We start from the raw sequence: 25,791 nt of genomic DNA, 5'->3' as shown, positions 1-25,791 counted from the left end.
GCGCGACATGACGTCAGGAACGGAGACCCCGCCCCGGTTTTAACAAACTTTATTATTCGGCGCACGGTGTAAACAAAAGCTTGTGCTGAGCGGGGTGGCGTGAGGAGGCGATTCCAGCAATGTTTTACCATGTGAGTATAAATCTCGTTATCTGTATAAAGGAGTGGAGGGGCTTCACCTGTAGGAGTAGTAGTCACTTGTTGCTGTGCCCTGGGTTGGCGGGTGTATTCGGAGTCATTGGAGGAAACAGAGTGTCTCCTTGTGCCCAAATTCCGATCACTGGAGGATGATTTACTAACATGGGAAAGTGCAACTCTGCCTAGAAACCAATCAGCTTCCAGGTTTGATTTCCAAAGCTAGATTAAACAAGCTGAACGTAGAAGCTGATTGGCTATCATGTACATAGAAACTTCTACAATTTCATTGTCGGCTCTTATCTAACGCCCTCCCAACACTATAGATAAAACACGGCTACAAGGTGGACTTAAAACGCAGTTTGTGGATCTTCCGCTTTAAGCACTCCTCGCCCCCTTACGTGCCACGTTTGGCATGTCTTTTATTTTTTGGGGGGGACTTCCTGTCCCTCTTCCTGCTTCCACTCAGGGACCGCCCAGCCGACTCCTCGCGCCTTAGGCAGCCCCTCCCTTTAGGCGATCTCCCGGGACACGTGACATGTCCCAGGAGATTGCCTGTCCACTCATACAGCGCAGCCCGACTCGCGCATGCGCAATGAGTGCCTGGCCGTGAAGCCGAAAGCTGTCACACACTATGAATGGAGGTGCCGGCGGAGAGGGGGAGGAGCAATGCTCCAGGCGGCCGCATCGCTGGACCGTGGGACAGGTGAGTGTCTGTTTATTAAAAGTCAGCAGCTACACTTTTTGTAGCTGCTGACTTTTAATAAACAGTAGAAAGCTGGAACTCCGCTTTAAGCACTCCTCGTCCCCCTGACATGCCACATTTGGCATGTCATTTTTTTTGGGGGGGGTACCCTCTTTTTAGTGGGACTTCCTGTCTCCCTTCCTTTTTTTGGCTGCCTAGGCAGCTCCTCCTCTCGCCCTAGGCGGCCCCTCCCTGCCACCGATCTTCTGGGACACAACTCCGGTCCCAGAATATCGGCTGGCCAATAGGAGCACGCAGCGCAACTCGCTCATGAGCAGTGTGCGCCTGGCCGTGAAGCCGTAAGCTTTTACGGCTGGGTGCCCCCAGTTATGATGACGGGGGAGAGGAGCGAGCCTCCGGGCGACCGCATCGCTGGACCGTGGGGCAGGTAAGTGTCAGTTTATTAAAAGTCGGCAGCTATAAAAAGCATAGCTGCTGACTTTTAATAAATGAAAACACGGGTGGAACTCCGCTTTAACTTACCAGGCGGGCATACATGGGCGTCCTCCCGTGAGCACGTTGCCCGAGCTCCTCCCGTGGCGCAATCTGTGATCACTGAGTCCTTGGGACACAGCTGATCACGGATGGGGGTAAAGGGCCAATCACAGTGACCCTTTACCATGTGACCCAAAATAGGCTCTGGTAGTGAGAGGGTTACATTTAAACCAATAACTTATTATTATTGGTAGACACATGGATTACATTGTCTCCCCACACGCCTTATTTTCTTGGGTATATGTTATAGAAGTGTGCATGTTCTAGTCATTCTTCACTGGAATTGATTGTTTTGCAGATACCTTGTGGTGGAAATGGTTTCCAGTTAATATAACACTCCTTTTTCTTGTTGCAGATCTCCCTGGAACATGAGATTCTTCTGCACCCCAGGTATTTTGGGCCAAACCTTCTCAACACGGTCAAGCAGAAGTTGTTCACTGAGGTAGAGGGGACGTGCACTGGCAAGTAAGTATATGCAGCCGAAAGGTGGATGTGGCCAAATTTCTTTACATCTGATTATGTAAAATACACCTTTCAGTATTGACTATCTAAGTATGGAACTCAAGTGTAGTTTTGAGCATCCAGTGCCAGGATGGTGTAATATGTAATATATATATATATATATAATTAATCTCTGGACCACTATAGCAAAAAAACGTATCTGGTAAGGCTCCACTCACATGAGTACCAGCCGACAAGAATCCAATGATTTATGCTGGCACCTGCATGCACACAGTGGAGTTGATTTACTAAAACCGGCAAGTGCAAAATCTGGTGCAGCTCTTCATTGAAACCAATCAGCTTCCAGGTTTTATTGTCAAAGCTTAAAGTGGATGTAAACCCTCACATATACCCAGTGAAGTGAACAGCCTCAGATGATACATAGAGATGAAACAAATCTCCCTACGTACGTTTTTTACTTGTATATCCGCTTTCTATATTCTTTAGAATTTTTAAATGTTAGAATTTTCACTTCCTCATTCACCACTGGGAATGTAGTCTTGGCTTGCACTGGGAGACGGCTGATTGGAGGTAAGGCACCCCCCACATAGGCGAAAGAAAGAAGATACTTTCAGAGCTGTGCTGATGCAAGACAAGCTCTCTGCTAATCTATGGCAACCTCCCACGACACAAATTTTCAGCTGCTTTTATCTCCCATCTCGGAAGAACTTGTCAGAAGTTATGCTGATAACAGAGGAGCGAAACGGCAGAAAGACACAGGACTCAGGGCTTTGTATAAGTAAACACTACAGATATGTGTGCGTAGGTCAAATTTCATGAATCGGGTTTACATCCACTTTATTTAACCACCTCAATACCGCTGGATGTCATATGACGTCCTGGACTTTAGGGGGGGGGGGGGGGATATCTAAATGATGCCTGTAGCTACAGTATATCCTTCTTTTTCAGCCGGCGATTCTGCACACCATAAGAACAATCGTAGCGGCAGTTCTGCCGCTTGATCGTTCTTATAGACGACGGGAGTGAACATCCCCCGCCGCCATCCGGTGCTTCTTCAGGCTCTCCTGTGCCATCGGGGGCCCGGAGAAAGAATCGGCCGGTGCCAGATGACAAGGATAGAGATTTCTGGAGACCAGATGGTCACCAGTCATCTCTATGACTGTCGGAGGCCTGGGTGTGACGTCATAACCCGGAAGTAAACAAAGCCATGATCGCGGCTGTCGGCATGAGATCGTGATTTTTTTATTTTTTTTCCCGATTTCATGCTTTCCAGCCTGTAGGAGAGATGTGAGGTCTTATTGACCCCGCATCTCTCCATAAAGAGGACCTGTCACAATAGATTCCTATTACAAGGGATGTTTACATCATATCCAATTCAACACACACTTATTTAAGTATATTTTCCCCTTTCTCTTCAGGTATGGTTTTGTAATTGCTGTCACTACAATTGACAACATTGGCGCAGGAGTGATCCAACCTGGCAGAGGGTTCGTTCTTTATCCTGTCAAGTACAAGGCCATTGTTTTCCGGCCTTTCAAGGGAGAGGTAGTGGATGCTGTAGTTACTCAAGTCAACAAGGTGAGATTTAATTTAACATAAATGTAAAACTCTAAATTCCCCACATACGGAAAAGAGAAAAATATATTTATACTACTTGCCAAAATATTGTTCATTCACTTTTCATACAACTTTGTTGTATTGCATAGCAAGGAGAGTGACATTACTATTCAGGCCTACTAAGTGAGGTTCTCTCTGTCCTGTAAACTGCCCAAACGCCTCGTTTTCTAGATGCCAGTCTCTGGAACACAGGGATTATAGCACCATGCAATGCAATCCAACCTGATTGGCTCGTGATACTAATATTTCCAAGCGCAACCATATTTTTGCTGTGCAGGGGATCATGGGCAAGTGAAATAAACTTGGATGTTATGTACTTATACTTATCAATCATTGTACTCACAATGTGAAAATTAAAATCAGGCTTTCAAAGACAGCAGCAATCCAGCAACATCAGTGGAACACGACAGTCTCTTGAACCAACGATCGATGTTGAAGCTGACGCGTTTCGGGGGCGAACCCCTTTCTTCAGAGCTAGGTGGTCTGCAGTGCTCCAGGTTCCACTGATGTTGCTGGATTGCTGCTGTCTTTGAAAGCCTGATTTTAATTTTCACATTGTGAGTACAATGATTGATTTTTATATTTGAATAAATTCATTTTAGCAGTATCACACTAGGTCGGTGCGCCCTCCGCTCTTTTCTTTTTTCCTAGTTTTATGAATTCCCCTGATTCTGAGGAGGGCTGCAAGATTCTAGAAGATAGCTTTTAAATTGAACTACACCACCCCATAGCACCTCTCGAAAATTCCGGAGGGCAGGAGACTTGTCTTTATCATGTACTTATACTAGCCATAATTAAACACGTAATGTTTGAAGAATATATATTTTTATTTTTACATTTTGGGTCAGAGCCCTGAAATGGTACTACCCTGCTTTATTCAGAATGAAGCCAGGAAGCTGAAAGAGCCTCATATCCTTCTCCCCTCCCAGCAGCATGTACTTGCCTTTTCTCATTTCCATGCCAGAACCGAGGTAAAGAGAGCCCATCGTAAACGCCAAACTTGCACAAGGCTATAGACTTCCCCTCTTCAGGTGACAGATCTGGGCAATCACAAGCCACCCATGCTATCTCTTGAAGAATGGGAGGGAGTTGCGTGCTTACCCATGCCTAGAAGTGCTGGGTATTTTTCCTTCACTCCTGATGGCCCTGCATGAGCAAAAGAAAAAGATCGCATTAAGAGCTGTGGTCAAAATTTGAAATAAATCTTAAGCGTTTGTTAGTCGTCGTCGTCCTTCCCCTTATTTTTTATTTTTTTTTGTTTCTGTAACATTAGTGTATGACAGTTTTTGATTTTATTTACTTTATTTTATTTTTCTAACTTGCTGTAACGCACACAAAAAAAGCTACACAGTAATATAATTGCACATAGTGCTGAGTAATTCCTTTGAATATAGCACCTGCTGAATTCAGTATGTTGACCATTTTCTGCAGCATGGTAACACTATTCACTCCATGTTGTTTCTTTTGTTTTATTGGTGTGATTGAAGACTAGGTTTGACCTATGTTTGTGCTACTATCCATGAATGGTTCTCTTCTTTTAGCTAATTTCTATATGAATGAAGGATCCTAAAGCTGACCGTTTTCAAAACAGCTCCTATTGTAATGTATATTCTGTTTTGCTGGGTTAAAGCATTTCTAATAATTATAAAACCACTATGTTGTACAATTGGCACTGAAAAACATGAATTTCTGCAGGTAGTCTGTGGGAGATGTGAAGCTTCTGCCTTTTTTTTTTATGGTATTTTGTAGTAATGCATTTAGGATTGCAGTGTTTATAACCCACTGATTTCTTGTCTTTTTTACAGGTCGGCTTATTTACAGAAATTGGACCCATGTCCTGCTTCATTTCAAGACATGTAAGTGTATACCAGTTTTTTTGAACACTGGAACTGTGGCAGCCTAGCAGCAATTATCATGCTGTGATAGAAGAGGAGTTCTGGATGTATGGGTTACATTACTGCACACTGTTGCTGGTTGCTCTGCTTTGTTGAATAAAACCGGTCTTAAGGCTGGATTCACACCTATGCATTTTTGGTGCTTTTTGCATTTTGCAGATTTGCACTACAGAACGTGTTCCATAGGAAACCATGTTAAATGGACTGTAGTGCAAATCTGCAAATCTGAGCTAGAAAGGAAAAAAAAATGACGTTTGAACCTTCCTGGTCAGATTTTTCTCACCTCGTCTTTCAGGACAGCACCTGGAGAGAGCGCAGCTCCACCCACTTCCCAGGAAACACTGCAGTCAATGCTATAACTTCCGCCCCCTTCCACCATGGCCTCAGTTGTAGTGTTTCCTCCGGCCATGGTGGAAGCGCTGCAGGGAACCAGGGGTGTGCTGTTCTCTCCCCAGGCGGGGAAGGTGATTTTGTTTGAGCATACCGGTGTTTTAGGTGTTAGGAGGTGATCCTCCAGGAGGCGGACTCGACTTCTCCCCTGACGCGCGGGTGAAGTCGGGTACTTCTCCTCTTCGGTCCGGCGAGGACAGAGGCTGCTGGAGGTCTCGCTCCCTTAGTCCGGGCATCGTAGCTTGCGGGGGGGCGGTCAGGTGCCGTTCTTCCGGCATACGAGGCTCCGGAGCGGAGGGCGTAGTGACGTCCTTTCCGGGTGGAGGCGGGACTTCCGGCGGCGCGTGGCGGCTTCCGGTTCCGGCCGCCTGGAACGCAGGAGGAGGAGTGGCCTCGGCGGTGCTATTTCCGGGTCTCGCAGCGGCGAGAGGAACCCGGGACATTTAAAAAGCTGTCGCACGCCCGCAGCGTTCTGGGACCATGGAGCCAGAAGACGCAGCAGAGGTGGCGGGAGCAGGAGCCACAAGCACCAGCCCGGCCCAGGTAGGAGACCCAGCGGTGGTCAATGTACCAGGGTATTGTTATGTCCCTCTTTTCTGCCCCTTCGGGGGAGGGGAGCCTGCCTCACTCACCCTAGTCACTTCTGTGGGTGTGTGTAGTTTTCTGGTACAGCGGTGATGGGTTTTGGTTTTATTTGTTCACTTGCTGTGTGCACTTGGTGGTTTGCTGGTCTGGCACACAAAGGTTAAACATAGCGTTGTTGTCCTTTGTGTCGTTTCAGAAAGTTAAAGAAAAACTTAAAGTGGTAGAACCTCCTCCTTCCAAGAAGCGGTGTGCTACTTGTAAAGCTTCCCTTAAAGGGAACTGGACCAAACCTTTATGCAAAACTTGTATTGCGGAGATTGTCAGGGGGGAAGCCTCTACTAGTTCGGCCTCTGAGCAGCCCACCGTCAAGGGAACGGGGGAGTTGCTCTCTTCATTTAGGGAGGAGTTGCACCAGACTTTCCAGTCTTTTCGCTCCTTCCTGGACAAGGGTCCGACTAAGGGATCTAAGGCCAGGGCCAGTACCCCCTCCACATCTAGAAGGTTAGACAGTGAGTCCGAGGAGGAGGAACCTGAAAATGTTGTTTCAGGATCAGAGGCGGAGGAAGAAGAAGAAAGGGATACTTCTTCCTCGCGCTATAAACTGTCCTTAGAGGAGGTTGATGACCTATTAAGGACAATTCATTCTACCCTAAACATTAAGGAAGATGCGACTCAGCTGTCCTTGCATGACAGGATGTACCAGGGCTTGGATGAGGTAAAACATCGTACATTCCCGGTACATAAAGTATTGTCCGAAACAATTAAAAGAGAATGGAAGGACCCAGAGAGGGCTCCCTTCTTTTCTAAATCTCTGAAAAGGAGATTTCCTTTCGATGAAGATCCAACGCAGGCATGGAATAAAAGGCCTAAGCTGGATGCAGCATTCTCAAAAGTTTCTCGCAATACGGACCTAGCTTTTGAGGATACAGGTACCCTTAAGGATCCCCTGGATAAAAGAGCAGACAGCCTGCTCAAAAAAGCCTGGGATACCTCCTTGATTAATCTCAAGCCAGCTATGGCATCCACTGTGGTGGCTAGAAACCTTGAACATTGGCTGGATCAGCTTAAAGGTCATATCGAGGCTGGTACCTCTCGTAGAGAGCTTTTGGAGTCCTCTCCAGTCCTTATGAAAGCGGTAGGCTATATAGCAGATGCTTCTGCTGAATCCGTGAAGCTCTCCGCCAGATCCTCGGCATTGATAAATTCAACCAGAAGGGCCTTATGGGTTAAGACCTGGCAGGGGGACACAGCCTCTAAGCTGAAACTGTGTGGATTACCTTTTGAAGGAGACTTGGTGTTTGGCGCAGGACTAGACGCCGTTCTGGATAGGACGGCGGATAGAAAGAAGGCTCTTCCTTTGAAAAAGGTAGATTCAGGGCCCAAGAAAAATTTTCGTCCTTTTTTCCAAGCCAAGGGTCCTAAGGATGCGCAAAGAGGCCAAGGTGGTAGACCCTGGCGGTCCCAGAGGGGCCGCGGGAAGCCTGGGGTGTTATTTCGTTCCCCCAGCCAGCCTGCTAAACCCCAGTGACGGTCTCCCAGCTGTGGGAGGTCGGCTCCAAGCCTTCCTTCCACAGTGGGCAGAGGCGACGTCCAGTCCGTATGTCCTCAAACTGATTGCAGAGGGCTACGCACTGGAGTTCTCGGGAAAACCACCGTCGCGGTTTTATGTGACCCAATTGCCCAGGGAGCAAGAGAAATCTCGGGCTATGCTGGCATTAGTGGAAGATTTTCTCCAACAGAGGGTGATTACGCCAGTGCCCCAGAGAGAACAGGGGGAGGGCTGTTATTCCCATATATTTCTAGTAAGGAAGCCGTCGGGCAAATTCAGGTTAATTTTAAACCTAAAAGTCCTGAATCTAGCTATCCGGTACAAGAGATTCCGCATGGATTCTATATACTCGGTGAGAAAGCTTCTTCCCCTGGGGTGCTTTCTAGCATCAATAGATTTAAGGGATGCATATTTGCACGTCCCGATCAGGACTTCTTCACAGCGCTATCTGCGCCTAGCCATCAGAACAGAGAGCGGAGTGAGACATTTCCAATTCAGAGCCCTCCCATTCGGCCTTTCCTCCTCTCCCAGAGTCTTTTCAAAAGTGGTGGCAGAGGCCTTGGCACCCCTAAGGCTCAGGGGGATTTCTATAATTCCATCCTTCTCCTGGACCTGAGGAGGACCCAGGCTCATTTGGAAGGGCTCGGTTGGATTCTGAACAAAGAGAAGTCAAATCTAGTGCCCTCCCAGAGGATAGTCTTTCTAGGATACGCTATAGACTCTGTTCAGGGGAAGATTTTTCTACCAGAAGAAAAGATAGAGAAAGTTCAGGCTGCGGTGAAGACAATTCAGACGAATGTGCCGATTTCTGTTCGCTCAGCCATGTCCACAATGGGCTTACTCACGGCCGCCATTCCGGCAGTGCAGTGGGCTCGTCTCCATTCAAGGGACCTACAACAGGCGATCCTTCAGAATTGGACCCATGGGGAATCCCTAGAGAAAAGATTCAGAGTTCCGTCTTCAGTGAAGAGGAAACTTTGGTGGTGGAGAGGCCAGGCAAATCTGCGCCTAGGCCTGTCTTGGTCCTTCCCCACTACAAGGGTCCTAACTACGGACGCGAGTTCGTGGGGATGGGGTGCTCACCTAAACAGGCAGATGGCACAGGGATCCTGGACGAGGGAAGAGTCCAGAAGGTCCTCCAATTGGAGGGAACTCGGGGCCATTTGGTTAGGGCTAAGGGCCTTCCAGGATCTGGTTCTGGACCAACATGTCCAGATTCTGTCAGACAACGCCACAGCGGTGGCGTATGTTTCCAGACAGGGGGGCACGAGAAGCAAGGTACTCCTCAATCTGGCCTTACAGACTCTGTCCTGGGCAGAGGTGAACTTGGCTTCCCTATCGGCAGTACACCTAAAAGGCAGCCTAAACCTTCTGGCAGACTTTTTAAGTCGAACGAGGGTTCTGGAATCGGAATGGTGTTTATGCCCGGAGGTCTTCCAAGAGCTAGTAAACAGGTGGGGAACCCCTCAGATAGACCTGTTCGCGTCCCAGTCCAATGCCAAGGTTCCGGCTTATTTTTCTCTCAACAGAATGGACCAGGCAGAGGGTCTAGATGCGTTAGTCCAACGCTGGCCCTTCCGCCTGTGCTATGCCTTCCCCCCAGTTCAGATCATCCCTTTAGTATTACGGAAGCTTCAGGAGGAGAAGACTACTCTGATCCTGATAGCTCCGTACTGGCCCAAGAGGCCTTGGTTTTCGAGTCTGTTGGAACTGGCAGTAGAAGATCCCTGGGTACTGCCAGTCAGAAAAGATTTACTTTTTCAGGGCCCTCTACTTCATCCAGACGTGAGTCGGTTAAGACTCACGGCCTGGTTACTGAAGAGCTAATTCTTAGCAGGAAGGGTTTGTCCAAACGTTTGGTAGATACGCTACTTAGTAGCAGGAAATAGGTCACAAGGGCCATCTATTTCAAGACTTGGAAGGTTTTCAATTCTTGGTGTGAAGGTAAAAATTATTCTCCTTTGAATACTTGTTCCGTCTTGGAGTTTTTACAAGACGGTATGGATAAGGGTCTGGCAGCCAGCACCTTGAAGGCGCAGGTGGCGGCTTTGTCAGTGTTTCTAGAGAGACGTTTATCTCTAGAGCCCTACGTCATCAGATTTTTTAAGGCCTTAGCCAGGGCTAGGCCTTCCCCGTTTAAATTTTTCCCCAAGTGGGATTTATCAGTGGTCCTGGGGGGTTTGACTAAAAAGCCCTTCGAACCACTGGTAGACGCCTCTATAAAGTTTCTGACTTTAAAATTGGTGCTTTTGGTAGCGGTCACCTCAGCGAGGAGGGTTAGCGAGCTTCAGGCGCTTTCCATTTTGGAGCCTTTTTTGTCAATCTTCCCTGATAGGGTAGTATTAAGAACTGATCCGAGTTTTCTTCCGAAGGTAGTGTCAGTATTTCATAGGACGCAGGAAATAGTGTTACCTACCTTTTGTCCAACTCCTTCTTGTCCGAGGGAGAGAGAATTCCATTCCTTAGCGTCTAATGCATCTCCTGACATCTATCTAGAGGTCTCTAGTGAGTTCAGAAAGGCGGATTCGCTTTTCGTTCTGTTTTCGGGATCCCGCAAGGGGCATGGGGCTTCCAAGAGTACTCTGGCTAGATGGTTACGCATGGCTATCCATGAGGCATACAAAGCTAAAGGTTTGGATCCTCCTCCCGGAGTAATGGCCCATTCTACTAGGGCAGTGGCAACTTCCTGGGAAGAACGGGCTGGAGCTTCGCCAGAACACATCTGTAAAGCGGCAACGTGGACGAGCTTTTCCACCTTCGCTCGTCATTATAGGATGGATTTGCTCTCTGTGTCAGAGCAGTCTTTTGGCAGGAAGGTCCTGCAAGCGGTGGTCCCACCCTAGAGTAAGTACTCGGTTATCATCTCCAGGTGCTGTCCTGAAAGACGAGGTGAGAAAACCTTAGTTAGACTTACCGGTAACGGTATTTCTATGAGTCTTTCAGGACAGCACCGATAACCCGCCATTTTATTATTAAAGATAATATATATATATGCTAATGCGTGTAGTTTCTATGTTCTGCTTATCTAATTTCAGCGTGGCCGGAGGTACTCGTGAACAACTGAGGCCATGGTGGAAGGGGGCGGAAGTTATAGCATTGACTGCAGTGTTTCCTGGGAAGTGGGTGGAGCTGCGCTCTCTCTCCAGGTGCTGTCCTGAAAGACTCATAGAAATACCGTTACCGGTAAGTCTAACTAAGGTTTTTTTTTTTTTTTTAATCAATCTGACCAGGGAGGGTCAAACATCCCCCCCCCCCCCCTTTTTTTTTTCTTAATCTCTGTGCAGTATTTACTTATGAAGGTATCTAACCGATCTTCTTGTTCTTTCAGTCAATTCCATCTGAAATGGAGTTCGATCCCAATTCTAATCCACCTTGTTATAAGACTGTAGATGAGGTAAGTGACATGCCTATCTCTGTTGGCTAATAAGCAACAACCTCTTCAAATTGCACATGACCTGCATTAGGATAAAAAAATGTCCAACTGTGTGTGTGTGTGTGTGTGTGTGTGTGTGTGTGTGTGTGTGTATAAATGCTCATGTGTGCAGTGGACACCTAGGCTAACATGGAGGAGTGTTTAGTGTCGTAGAAAAAAAAACATCAAATGCCTGTGAAACGGGTGTACATGAGGCCTTCGTGATCTTCAATATCAAAACTTTGGGGGTTATTTACAAAAGGCAAATCCACTTTGCACTACAAGAGCATGCTACAAGTGCAAAGTGCACTTGACATTGCACTGAAAGTGCAGTCGCTGTAGATCCGAGGGGAACATGTAAGGAAAATAAACAGCATTTTAGCTTGCACATCATTGGATGATAAAATCAGCAGAGCTTCCCCTCATTTCAGATAAAAAAAAAAACCAATATTCCAATGGTTACATTGTTTCTAAGTACAATCGCTATACATGCCCTCCAAAATTCAGTTAAGCTCCTGCCATCATTAAGGACGATGTACATTCAGCTGCTTGAGATACGAAGAGAGGAGATGGATAGCCGCACTCCAATAACCAAAAAGGTTGTCTTTTTATTCAAACGAACAGCAAATGCATCACTTCACAAGGTCACAGCAAAGGAACAGGGGAACAGCCGATGCGTTTCGCACTGAGCTAGTGCTTAATCATGGCTAGCTTACTAGCCATGATTAAGCACTAGCTCAGTGTGAAACGCGTCGGCTGTTCCCCTGTTCCTTTGACCTTGTGAAGTGATGCATTTGCTGTTCGTTTGAATAAAAAGACAACCTTTTTGGTTATTTGAGTGCGGCTATCCATCTCCTCTCTTCGTATCTCATGCATGGTCAGTGCATTGCCAGCACCCAAAGTATCCTGAGTCAGTCTACTCTACATAGCGACCCATCTGGAGCGGTGACCCCTTTTTTTTTTTTTTTTTTTTCTCCTCCTACATTCAGCTGCTGTTGATTGGGGTCAGATGACCAATTACTTCTAGGAGAAAGTACATATAACACGTCAATGTTAATTATAAGATAAAATGCTGCAGGAAACATTTGTTGTGCCTTGCAATCCAGTCCAATCAATAGTGTGATCGCCACAGTTATCCAAATAAAAAGTGTTCCGTATCTCCACCACCATATAAGTTGGCCGCTCGCCTCATGGCCATAATTTCTGCATTACCAGAAAGGTTGCAGCAAGCTGTGGTCCCCTCAGGGATAATGGTTCTGACAGACTCTTGGCAAGTCCTCACTCCTTTCTTCTCACAATGAGATACACAGGTCCTCAGACACTCAGGAACACCAGATGTATATGGGAAGGAAAGGTAAGCACACAACATCTAATGCACACAACATCTAATGCTCACCGTTTAAAAGTTGTAATAATTAAAGATACGTTTTACAGAGTGAAGCACAGCAGCCAGTGCTAACTTAAATGCACATGGCAAACACGTATGCCAGCATTTGGCTTTGTAGCAAGATTGCCGCGGGTTGATGTCATGCCCAAAACTCTGCCTCCCTATACGTGTTCTGTCCAAAGTGGGGAGTCCTACTGAAAAAGTCTCTGCTTTGGATGTAACTTGTATAGAGAGGCAGAGTTTTGTTTGTGACATCATCCAATTGCCATCTTGCTGCAAAGCTGAATGCCAGCATATGCGTTTGACAAGCATTTAGGTTAGCTCTGGTGGGCAGTGCTTCTCTCTGTAAGTGTAATACTTATTTTTTTATTTATTAAAACTTTTAAATGGAAAGCATTAGATGTGTGCTTCCCTTTACTTCCCATATACATCTGATGTTCCTGAGTGTCTGAGGACTTGTGTATCACATTATGATGACTTCTCAAGTGTCTGTCGGCCTTGTTCCTCTCAGGGATAATGGTTCTTTCTTTGACCTTTTCAGGGGTCGGCCATCAGGTGAGCAGCTAACTTATATAGTGGTGGAGCTACAGAGCACTTGTATTTGGATAACCGTGGCACAGTGGTGATCCCGTTGTTTATTGATTGGACTTTAAAGTTTGAGCTTATACAATTTTTGGAATGTTAATGTCATTTTTGAGTTTATTTAAATATTCACATATACCAGCATGCCTTTGGAGTGTGAGGGGTAAACCCACGCAAGCACAGGGAGGACATGAAAACTCATGCTATCATGTATCCTTGTTTGAATTCAAACTGAGGTGCTGCAAGGCAGGAGTACTAAAAAAAGCCACTGTTCTGATAGAGCAACTGGGATTCTAATGTCTGGTTTAAGGGGGCCAACAGGGCCATCCACTTGGAAAATTAAAAACATGCGGCAAAATTCCAACAGTGTACAGCCATCTTGGTTAACACTCTTATGCCTTGTACACGCAATCGGAATTTCTGATGAAAAAAGTCAGACGGAATTTTTTTCATCGGATATTCCAACTGTGTGTGGGCCCCATTAGACTTTTTCCCGTCGGAGTTTAGAAATAGAACATGTTTTATTTTTTTTCAATTGGGGGGGGGGGGGGGGGAATCCTATTGGAAATTCCGACCATCTGTGTGGAACTCTGACTGAGGAAAAAAAAAAACGCATGCTCAGAATCAAGTCAACGCATGCTAGGAAGCATTGAACTTCATTTTTCTCGGCTCATCGTAGTGTTTTACGTCACTGCGTTTTGGACGGTCAACGGTATTTGGTCTGACAGCTTGAACGGAATTCCGATGGAAAGTTCTATCGGATTTTATCCCATCGGAAATTCCATTTGTGTGTACAGGGCATTAAAGGAATTTAAAGGTGTGTGTGTGTGTGTGTGTGGTGTTTTTTTTTTCTTCTTCCATGCCCTCCCGTATATATTATGGTTCTGCAGTCCCTCCTGACTAGTTTTATCCCTCCAGGCCTTTTTTAAACTAGACTCAGTATCTTAAATGAGGTCTAACTAAAGATCTATATAAAAGAATCGGGACCCCCTTCCTCCTTGCTGGTGATCCATCTAGTGCTGCACCCCAGAATCATTTTCCCTTTGCTATGCCACATTGGGGGTTATTTGCAAAAGGCAAATCCACTTTGCACTACAAGTGCACTTGTAAGTCCAGTCGCTGTAGATCTGAATGCAAACTCGAAAAATAGCGGAAGCTCTGCTGCTTTTATCATTCAATCATGTGCAAGCAAAAATGCTGTTTTTTATTTATCTTGCATGTCCCCCTCGGATCTACAGCGACTGCACTTTTAATTGCACTTTTGTAGTGCAAAGTAGATTTGCTTTTCGTAAATAACCCCCATTGTTCACTCATTTTGCTGTCATCCTAATGATTAACCAACATACTAATATCTCCGGCAGGATGTCGTCATACAACAAGATGATGAAATTCGCCTAAAGATTGTGGGAACCAGAGTGGATAAGAATGATATTGTAAGTAATAGATGGTTTTTAGCAAGCTTTGAAACCCATTTCACATATGTACTTGGAAAATATTGTCTAGTTTTGCTTTAGAAAAAAAAAATGTAATGTATTGAGCAGTGGCACCCCCACATTGCACGGCTGGATTGTTTAATTATCCAGGAGTTGGGCTTTACAGAGAAATCACAAGCAGCAAGTAAAAATCAATCGGCAAACTGCTTAATCTCTCTAGGCAACATTGCAAGTCAGGAGCACTTTGTTTTATTTATTTTTTTATAAAAATCCAGCACATCCTGGTTTAGTGGGCTACAGAATTTTTGGGTAAAACTGCAGCACCTTTTCACAATTCTGATCTGTGCAATCTTTAAAAGGGTTAGATCCAGGGACTTTAACAAAATAAAGGATGCTTTGATCTATAAGGGTTTAACTAGCAGGTAAGTCTGCTCCACAAGATGCCAGGATTAAAATTGTACCTTTTTATAAAAGAGAAATAAGTAGGTGAACATTTCTGGCATCCTTTAGAATCAGACAGGGAACTGGCATTTTCAAGATTTGGTATTTCTGAATCCCAGGCATGGAATCAAAATGCAGCAAAGTGAGTCCTTACTGCTCCGTTGGTTGTTGGTGAGTGACTCTGAGAATAATAACCAAACCAGGCAACAAGCATTTGCCAAGGGCAGCTTATATTTTCCTACTGAACAGTTCGGTTTTCTATGTAAGAAGAGATTTGACATAAACCCCTACTTCTACTTGCAGTTATTTCATTTGCACTAGAATGTCATACATAACATTAATGAGCTGGGAATTTAATGCTACATTTATTTTTTTCAGTTTGCAATTGGTTCTCTGATGGACGATTACTTAGGTGAGTGTCGTCCTATGTGTCAAGTTATTATTTACGTTTTTATTTTAGCTTTATGTTCATTATCTGTATTTAAAGCGGATGTTGGCTACAGAGTAGTTGCCTTTTTATTAGCTGTGAACATACTTTGCAGACTGGAAATGGTGAGACTCTTGCGCTATCTGTGCTAGACACTAGGGGGCACTTCTGCAATCACCTGTTAGTCTGCCTTAAAGCGGGAGTTCACCCGAAAAACAATTTTTAACATTAGATTGAGGCTCGTTTTGTGAAGGGGAATCGGGTGTTTTTTTTTTTTTTTTAAATCAAAGCAGTACTTGCCGTTTTAGAGAGAGATCTTCTTCGCCGCTTCCGGGTATGGTCTTCGGGACTGGGCGTTCCTATTTGACAGGCTTCCGACGGTCGCATACATCGCGTCACGAGAAGCCGAACGTCGGTGCGGTTCTATACGGCGCCTGCACACCGACGTTCGGCTACTTTCGGAAAATCGCGACGCGCTGTATGCGACCGTCGGAAGGCTGTCAATCAAATAGGAATGCCCAGTCGCGCAGCCCATACCCGGAAGCGGCGGAGAAGATCTATCTCTAAAACGGTAAGTACTGCTTCGATTAAAAAAAAAAACCACCCGATTCCCCTTCACAAAACGAGCCTCAATCTAATGTTAAAAATTGAGTTTTTGGGTGAACCTCCACTTTAAACAGAAAAGGTACAAATGTGGACAATACACAAGGGTCTGTTTACCCATTTTTAGGTCTTGTCCGCGTTCCCTCGTTATAGTTGGTAGTCCCACAGCGCTTCACCACCACCTATCCATACTTTGCAGACTATTAATTTAAAAGCCTGTGTTAAGTTGAACTAATTGATTTTCGCTCAGCCCACTGCGTTGAATGCTAAAAAAAAAAAATGCAAACATATGTTCGCATATCAAAGGTTCTTATGTAGGGGGCTCACAGTAGGGCTACTTTCACACTGTAGCACTTTTCAGGCATTTTAGCCCTAAAAATAGCACCTATAAAGCGCCTCTCATGCCCCCAAGTGTGAAAGCCAGAGTGCTTTCATAGTGAGGTGGCGTGCTTGCAAGACGAGGGGGGGGAGGGGTAGTCCTGCAAGCAGCACCTTTTTGGGGTGGTGTGGGAGTGCCTGCAAAGCACTTCGGCAATGCCGCAACATGTCTCTTTTAACCCTTTCTTTGGCCGCTAGTGGCCAAAAAGCACTGCTATAAAAGCGGTAAAGTGCCGCTAAAACTACTGGCCTTTACTGCTAATGCCGTGCGCTAGGCAGTGTGAAAGTACCCTAAACGTTTCCTTTAAAGCTTGGGGCACCTTAAAAAATGCTATTAACCATTTTTCTCTTGTGCCTCCTGCAGGTCTGGTGAGCTGATGTGGTCCACTTGCTGTCAGACGAAGCTCAGTTTTTTGTAAAATGTGTGTTTATTATGTTTTGCCCTATATGACAGTCGCCACTCTGTAGCAAAGTTTGGTGTATTACGTCACGTAAGGCTCAATTCACAAACCTGTAATGATATTTATTTGCCATGATTCTTTAATTTTAGCAATAAGATTTGAAAGTAAGAATAGTTATTTCAAACTCGTACAATATAACTTGGTGAACTGACATGATGATGATAATAATTGAAACCGTGAGCTCTGTTTTCAAAGAGTTATTTTATTAAAAAAAACTTCATGAAGTCTAAAGAGTTCATACTTTCTGTGTGCTTTTATTTCCTGATGCTTATTATCTCCACTGTAGATTTAATCCAATCGATTTGGGCTCCTACTTTTGCCCTTTGCTTAAACTGGTGCATTTTTAGATGGTCAGCTTGAAAATTATAGAGCCTCAAGTGCAACTTCCAGATGGTTGAAAAATTGCAGCATGTTTTCATGCATTGCATTGTGTTAGGCAGAGCATTCAAATTTTATAGGTTTGTAGCACACCTCAACATCCCATTATTATTATTTATTTTTTTCCCCTAATGTATTTATGGCATTGGTGGTCTTAGAGGTGGCAAATATTGCCCTCCCCATGTAAGTAGCAGTACTACTAAAATTAGACACCACTTCACCAGTGAGCAATTGCAGTGTCACTATGGTAACATTGTACTGCAGTGGCGGTGATCATGTACAATGGATGGTTGCTCTGATATTGGTGCTGCCAGCCATTATCTCTGATCACTGCAACGGCAGTATGATGTCACCAGACCAGTGCTGGCAGTCAACATCTCTAATGACCGCCATCCACCCGGTATCCCTTCAACCCACTTGATGTCCCTGATCACCACCACGCCAGTGCAGTGTTGTTATTGCCTGGTACTAACACTGGCCTGTTTACTGATCACTTTCTACCTGCTACCTGGCCCAATCTTTTGCCTCACCCATCTTCACATCACACTATGTTCCTGCAAGGCACCAGGCCAGTGAACATGGCATTCCTTGGGGAAGCCATGTTCCTGTAGGCTTGCTTGGCTTTTAGAAACTGGGACACTAAGCTTTGTTCCCTGACACTAAAATATATATATTGTGTGTGTGTGTAATAAATATATATATATATATATATATATATATATATATATATAAATTGAGAGGTGACCTTCACAATACATTGGTTTTGTCATAACTGGTTGATATATATATATATATAAATTCTTTTTTACGCACAAGATACAATGTCTAGTATATAATCAGTCCAAAAGAGGAGTCTTGTGCATGTGGTGTGGCCATACTCTGGAGACAATGGGCCAGATTCATGAACAATGGTGCAGATTTGCACAGGCGTGGTGCATCATTTTTAGACTACACCGGTCCAGCGCGGAGAGGCAGTTAGGTGATTCAAGAAACTTTTTTTTGTCTACGATGCCCCAGCGGGGCGGATTTTAGACGGCGTAAGGCGGGGTAAGGCCAACTGGGAGTCACCCTATGCTAATGAAGTGCCGACCGTGGCGCAGGGGTCACGCCGGGGCGCATCTTAGACCGCACATGCTCAGTGACATCCAGGGGTAAATGCCCCAATCTGCACGTGCTCAGAACTGCGCCCCGGCGTGATCCCTGAGCTACGCCGACCCACTACCAAAGCCCAGTCCATGAATCAGCCCAGACTTCTGCCCTGCAGGTGCAAATGTACTGAAGCTTTTTTTTTTTTTCTAAGCTAGGTCGTTTGCATTGTGGTGGGGCAGTTATGGCTGATGAGGAATCCTCACGTGGGCGGATGACCAATTTCAGCCCAGAGGAGAGGGCTGTCATTATTGAGGGCCTCTCCCAACATGGGGACCGCCTCTATGTGTTGTCCAGCAAGTGTTGTTGCTCAGTTCGTTTGTAACGCTGCTGCTCTCCAGCTGACCTCTGCAAGTCTGGTGCAAAGTTACCCCTGCTTTTATGAGGTGTAACTTTGCACCGGAAATTTCAGCTCCGCTCACCGGGAGTAGCCTGCGCCGGTCAAGCTTAAGTTGATGAATCGGCCAAAAAACCTAATTTGCATATTTAAAACACAAAAACCATGGCCGCGCCAGATCCGACCAGCGTAAATCTGCGCCAACGTGGAAAGGTTACACCAAGGCGATGAAGTCTATTTGGAGGCGTAATCTGGTTCTCTGGGTAAGGCGCAGCGATCTGCCGGAGCAAATCTGCACTTACGCCGTGCATCTACCAAAAAAACGGTGTAAGTGCTTCATGAATCTGGCCCAATGTGTAATGGGTTGTAATTCTAAGTATGCCCATGCTGTATGTGAGAAATATCTTATTATATTGACAACCTTGTGTTGACACGAAAAAAAAAAAAAATCTAATTTTCTTAAATTTTTGGGGAAAATGCAGTAGCAAGAAGTCTCACTTTGCCTCTTAGGGTGTCTACTCTCTGAAATGTGATTTACATTTGTGGGTGTTTCTACTGCCCAGGGCCTCCAAATAGGTAACCATCCAAATTAGATATGTAATTTAACCTTAATAGAATGCCTGAAGGTGGTCCTTGGATTTTGGGCACCTCAACATTCTCAAGAGGCGTAGCAGAATGTGTTTGGGGTGTAATTTCAAGTATGCCTATGATGTGTGTGTTGGAAGGCAAAATGAAGGGACCAATTTGTCATGCAGACAGGTCAGAGTAACAATGTTGAAAATCAATACAAATTAACAAAAATGAGGGAGAGGATCGGGGGCTCCCCAAGCTGAAGTTGAAAGTGAACCTGTGGGGAGACCTTTGAGTAATGAATGCTTTTATCCAGAAAATGAGCTGTTCAACAAGCCCTCACTGACCTTGGTGGTTACAGGCACTGTGAAGTAATTTATCCTCAAAGATCACAATGGAGGTATTGTAGCAGGATTCCATATGCTCTGAACAGCTTACAGCACCTGTTGTACATCTAAAGGCTCCTGTACGACAGCTTAAAGTGATACTAAAGTCTTGTGGTGTTTGTTGTTTTTTTTTAAACAGAAAATAAATGTCATACTTGCCTGCTCTGTGGAGTGGTTTTGCACAGACCAGCCCAGATCCTCCTCTTCTTGGGCTTGTCGTTGGCTCTCTTGGCCCCTCCCTCCTGTCAAATGCCCCAACTACAATCAGCTTGCTATGGGGACACCTGAGTCGAGCCGCAGCTCCCAGTGTCCATTCAGACACAGAGCTGTGGTTTGGCCCTGCCCCCACCCTCTCCTGATTGGCTAACTGACTTTGATAGCAGCGGGAGCCAATGGCACCACTGCTGTGTCTCAGCCAATCAGGAGGCAGAGTCTCGGAAGGCTGAGGCACTTTTGGATCGAGATAGGACACAGGTAAGTATTAGGGGGGCTGCTGCACACCAAATTTTTTTTTTTTCATCTTAAAGGGGTTGTAAAGGTACATGTTTTTTCAATTTAATGCATTAAGGTGAAAAAACATCCGCGGATTAGGGGTCTCCCAGTTTACCTGACCCCTCAAAAGTCCTGCGTAATGAATGCGCTGACTTCTCGGCTCATTCATTGGTTGATTGATAGCCGCGCAGCCATTGGCTTCCACTGCTGTCAATTAAATCAATGACGTGGGGCGGGACTGAGTGATACAGTCGGCGGCTATATCAAGGAGCGCGCCCGCAAGCTAACCCCCTTGGGAGAGAGCTTCCCATGAAGGGTAGACCAGGAACGGGGCCACTCTGTGCAAAACGAGCTGCACAGTGGAGGTAAAAAAAAAAAACGGAACCTTTTAGTATCCCTTTTAATGCATAGAATGTATTATGATAAAGTGATTCTAAAAGCAGAAGGTTTTTTTTTTTTTTTTAGGTTAACAGGTACCAAATCCAGTTACTATATGATGCCTCAGAAAGAAGCTTTCTTTACCTTTCCTTACTGAGCCAAATCCTTCATCATTTGTGTCTCAAACCCGTACCCTCTTAGACAATGCAGCTCACAGTGGGGAGGGTTCCAGCCCCAGATGCCGTGCTGCCAACCAGAAAGCAGTAGTTAAGACTAGGTGTAGCCAGGTACTGATTAACAAGCTGCAGTGACAATACTATTAGTTACACCAGAGGTGCCCAACCATTTGAAGAGCAAGGGCCACTTAAGCGTCTTGGTAACCGGTCGCGGGCCACAATGAGCAGAGCGGGTGGATGGCAGCCCACTTTGCTCTATAGAGCCCACTCTACTCTCAGCACACCAAACTCGCAGGTAATAGAAGTCTATGGCTCAGTGCAGGTAACCCACAAGTGCACTTCTATGCACTTGTGGATCAGTTTGTAAGCAGCCCAGTAACCACTGCAGAACAGATATGCCCAAATATACAGTGTGATTTTAGTAATAAACTTACCTTTAATAACAGTATTTTATTCCATCCCAGAGCAGGAGGTCGCCGGCCACATCAAAAGGCTCCGCGGGCCACTGGTTGGGCACCCCTGAGTTACACCCTCTGCCACATTTTATTAATCCCACTGTAGTGAAAGTAGGCACATCCTACAAGAGAGTGGCAACTGTGCTTTGAATGCAGGAGCAGTTCAGCATCGTTGCCACACCATCATTGGAAGCTGCATGAAGTGCACATCACTGGCAGGACCAACAGGTGAAAATTTTGCAATAAGACTATGAATGCATTCATTATTAAATACGGCTATGGCATGGGCTAGATCCCCCAAGGTGCCTTCTGGGTTCTTCAGGGGTGCCTTGACAAAATGTCTAAAAACTGCCCAAAAATTGTGTACAAGCCAGCGGCAGGTAGATCAAGCCTGCCTTTCTGTTACATAAAGCCATAGGTTTTCATTGTGCAACATTACAACCTTGGGAACCATGTGGGGCCATCAAGGAGGAGATCTGTCACTTCAGTGTTAAAAGTTAGTGTCAGCTTGATCAATATTAGCAAGTGATGGAGCCAGTCTCAGATTTGCTGTTGAGCTGTGGCATGAATAGTTGACAAGGTTGTCATGATATTCCCCCAGGCACGGCTCATTTCCTTTCCTATACAGAAAACAGTGCTTTTTGTAATCTGCCAGTTGGCCATAGCTGAGACAAGATCACAGTGGTTACAGAAGGTTCAATGTTATCGGGCACCTTGCTGCCCTTCTCTTGGTTAGCCATCTCTTTGGCCGGAAGTCAGTTATAGTCTCCTGTTGTATTAAATTGTATCAAAACCCAAACTCCCAAATTTATTATATTGCATTTTACCAATCCATAAAGCGGTGTTCCAGCCGCAATTTTTTTTTAAAGAAGTCAGCAGCTACAAACACTGTAGCTGCTGACTTTTAATAAGGACAGTTATCTGTCCAGGGAGCCCTTGACCTCTGCCCTCCCCGAGGCCGATCCATCCATCGCAGCCGCCATTCTAACTAAGGGAACCTTCAGGCTTCACTGTCTGTTTCTTACATGCACGAGTCACGCGGCGCTTCCTAAATGGCTCGGTCATCTTCTGGGACACACACACAGGTCTCAGAAGGCAGCGGGGGAGCAGCAGGAAATGACTCCCTGGGCCGCGGCGATGCTGGGGCGGAAGTACACAAGGTATTTCAATAAAGGTAGGAAGGAGAAAGGAAAAAAAAAAAAAATCCATGGCCAAAAAAACACGTGGTGGAGGAGTAGTCTTTCCTTTTAAGATCTAGTTGAAAAAGTGGGTGGATTTCCTCTTTAAAGTGGAGTTCCACCCATAAATATAACATTACATCAGTAGTTTAAAAAAAAATTCATTAGTCCTTTACGAAATTTTTTATTTTTTTTAGATGCCTTCAAAGTGTTGTTGCTAGGCAGAATAGTTAATCTTCCCACTTCCTGCACCTAGGTGCTTAATGCTACCTAACCTACACCGCACAGACTCCTGGGAATGTAGTGGGTGTAACTTTTCAGGAGTCTGTGCACTCCCCAGTCTCAAAGAATCATGTGACTTGGACAGCACAGGTGCTGAAACCTGATCTGACACTGCTTGTGCAGCACTGAGCATGTGCGAGGTCTGCAAGGCTGAAATCCAGGAAGTCATACAGTCTGGCTTCATGATGCCCACACTTAAGATGGCCCCAGTCAATTTCTATTTTATAAAGTGTCTAAATGCTGTAACAACCTAACAAAACGGACCTTGGTTTACAGACTAACTTTACTAGAATACATTAAGCTTGTGTATTACAGGGGTATTTATATATAAAAAGTGAAATTGTGGCCGGAACTCCGCTTTAAGACCCCTTATCTCAGCTGAGCAGGCGGATGACAGGTCCGTCTGCTCACTGTGCAGAGATGGACCTGTCAGAGCCCCGCTGTTCTCTATGGGGACATCAGATGAAAACGGACATCCCGCCTGTTTTCATTCAGTCCGCTGGACGGCTGGCCAACGTATCGCCATCCATCTGTTTTGAGCAGATCTTGTTGGATTAGATGGCAGGCAGGTGTCAGAAGACACATCTCCGCTGACATCCGCCTGCCCATACAAGTCAATGGGTGGCCCGGTCGGACCCGCCTAAAAAACAGACAGGCAGATCGGATCGTGTGAAAGGGGCCTGAAATGTGATGGCTGCATGATTTATTTTTTTATTCTTTACCTGGTGATCTGGCTGCCAGAAAATCTGTTTAATTTCTATCAACTGACCAAGCTGTCCATTAAAAGTGTTAATTTTAGGTACAATGCTAAATCGTAAAGCAGCCAGAGCGAGTCAACACTACAATCGGCTGGCTAGGGGGCAGTGTGGTGCACGATTCTGTATTTTTTTTGTTTTGTACCAGCTTTTTTATTTTCGAAGTGTACAAAACGTACACTTCACTCACTGCAATGTCAGGCCAGTGCGCTGAGATAAAATGCAGCACACAACGCAGTGTAAATGGGACACAGGAAACAATTGTTTCCTGTGAGTCCCTGCGGTGACAGACATTTTACAAAGCGGTTAAACGTCTGCCACTGCACATAGTGTGAATTGGTCCTTAGAGTATTGAGACAAACCATTTAACACTGACAGAGGTGTTTACAATGAAGAGACTCACCCCCCCCCCCCTCATAAACAGCAAACAGAGCTGAAGCTGTCAATCAGCTGGAGGTCCCTGCCCTGTCACCATTTTTCTCTTGGTGTCAGGAACACTTGTCACAAGTGATTTATGCTGATAGCAGAGGAATGAAGCAGCGAACAGAAATGACACTAGGGCCAGGTTCACACTGGTATGACACGACAGTCGTACTACTTTGGATCCCACTTAAACTCCGACATCTATGAACAGGGATCCGACTTTGATCCCCGACAATACCAGGCACTATGTCTGGTATGACTCTTTAGGGGGAACTCCACGTCAAACGTTTTAAAAAAGCGGCATGGGTTCCCCCTCCAAGAGCATACCAGGCCCTTCGGTCTAGTATGGATTTTAACCACTAGGGGCCCGCGCTATAGTCGAATGACGGCTACAGCGCGGACCTCAATTGCTTCTGTGCAAGGGACATCGATTCCCAGTGGAGGAGGCACATTAGCCTCATTAGTGCACACCAGTACCGCCCACCAGTGCCACCTGTCAGTGCCAATCCGTACCACCGATCAGTGCCCATCACTGCCACCTATCAATGTCCACCAGTGGTGCCAATCAGTGCCACCTAGCAGTGGTGCCTATCAGTCTCACCTACCAGTGCTGATCAGTGCCCATCACTGCCACCCATCAGTGTCCATTACTGCCACCTATCAGTGCCCATCACTGCCACCTATTAGGGCCAATTCTCAGTGCCCACCAGTGCCACCTATCAATGCCCTTCAGTGCCACCTCTCAGTGCCCACCAATGCTGCCTCTCAGTGCCCACCAATGCTGCCTCTTAGTGCCCACCAATGCTGCCTCTCAGGGCCCACCAGTGCCGCCTTATCGGTGCCCATCTGTGCAGCCTCATCAGCGTACATCAATGAAGGAGAAACATTACCCGTTTTGAAAATGTTATAACAAAATATAAAACATTTTTATTTATTTTTTTAACCACTTGAGACCCACGCTTTAGACGAAATACGTCCACAGCGTGGCTCTCAAGTGCCGGGTGGACGTCCTGCTATTTACATTCCCTGCGTGCGCCGCTGGGGGCGCGCAGCAGGGAAACACTGTGCCCGGCGCATCGCTGAGAAGCCGATGCGCGTGCATGGCGGCCGCGATGTCCGCCAGGTTCCCGCGATCGGCGGTGACAGCAGGGACGTGGAGCTCTGTGTGTAAACACAGAGCTCCACGTCCTGTCAGGGAGAGAGGAGACCGATGCTGTGTCCCTTGTACATAGGGACACAGCATCGGTCACCTCCCCCAGTCAGTCCCCTCCATACAGTTAGAATCACTCCCAGTTTACACATTTAACCCCTTCCTCGCCCCCTAGAGTTAACCCCTTCACTGACAGTCACATTTATACAGTATTCAATGCACTTTTTATCACTGTTCGCTGTGTAAATGTGAATGGTCCCAAAATATTTTAAAAAGTGTCCGATATGTCCGCCGCAATTACTGACAAAAAAAATACGCAGATCGCCGCCATTACTAGTAAAAAATAAATCATAAATCTATCCCCTATTTTGTAGGCGCTATAAGTTTTGCGCAAACCAATCAATATACGCTTATTGCGTTTTTTTTTACAAAAAATATGTAGAAGGATACGTATCGGCCTAAACTGAGGAAAAAAATAGTTAAAAAAATAAATTGTGATATTATTATAACAAAAAGTAAAAAATTGTGTGTTTTTTTCAAAACGTTCTGTCTTTTTTTGTATATAGCGCAAAAAATAAAAACCGCAGAGGTGATCAATCACCACCAAAAGAAAGCTCTATTTGTGGGAAAAAAATTATAAATATATAATTTGGGTACAGCATTGTATGACCGCGCAATTGTCATTCAAA

At 45.6% G+C, this 25,791-nt stretch overlaps 1 protein-coding gene across 1 annotated transcript; it reads left to right on the top strand.

The window, feature by feature from the left end:
- Positions 1-17,223, top strand: POLR2G (RNA polymerase II subunit G). The gene is made up of 8 exons (XM_040328989.1): positions 1-131; positions 1,730-1,839; positions 3,255-3,414; positions 5,259-5,309; positions 11,201-11,266; positions 14,615-14,686; positions 15,506-15,539; positions 16,900-17,223. The coding sequence occupies exons 1-8, from the start codon at positions 120-122 to the stop codon at positions 16,911-16,913; spliced, it is 519 nt and encodes a 172-aa protein (XP_040184923.1). The 5' UTR covers positions 1-119; the 3' UTR covers positions 16,914-17,223.
- The last annotated feature ends 8,568 nt before the right edge of the window (positions 17,224-25,791 follow it).

The sequence above is a fragment of the Rana temporaria genome, chromosome 11 (genome assembly GCF_905171775.1).
Source record: "Rana temporaria chromosome 11, aRanTem1.1, whole genome shotgun sequence".
In the NCBI taxonomy this organism is placed as follows: Eukaryota; Metazoa; Chordata; class Amphibia; order Anura; family Ranidae; genus Rana; species Rana temporaria.
Note: the sequence above shows the minus strand (reverse complement) of the source record. Positions and strands in the feature narration are given on the sequence as shown.

Coding starts and splice junctions, on each gene's coding strand:
- POLR2G (XM_040328989.1), top strand. Junction 1,840..3,254: donor GAGGGGACGTGCACTGGCAA/GTAAGTATATGC, acceptor CTTTCTCTTCAG/GTATGGTTTTGTAATTGCTG. Junction 5,310..11,200: donor CCTGCTTCATTTCAAGACAT/GTAAGTGTATAC, acceptor TTGTTCTTTCAG/TCAATTCCATCTGAAATGGA.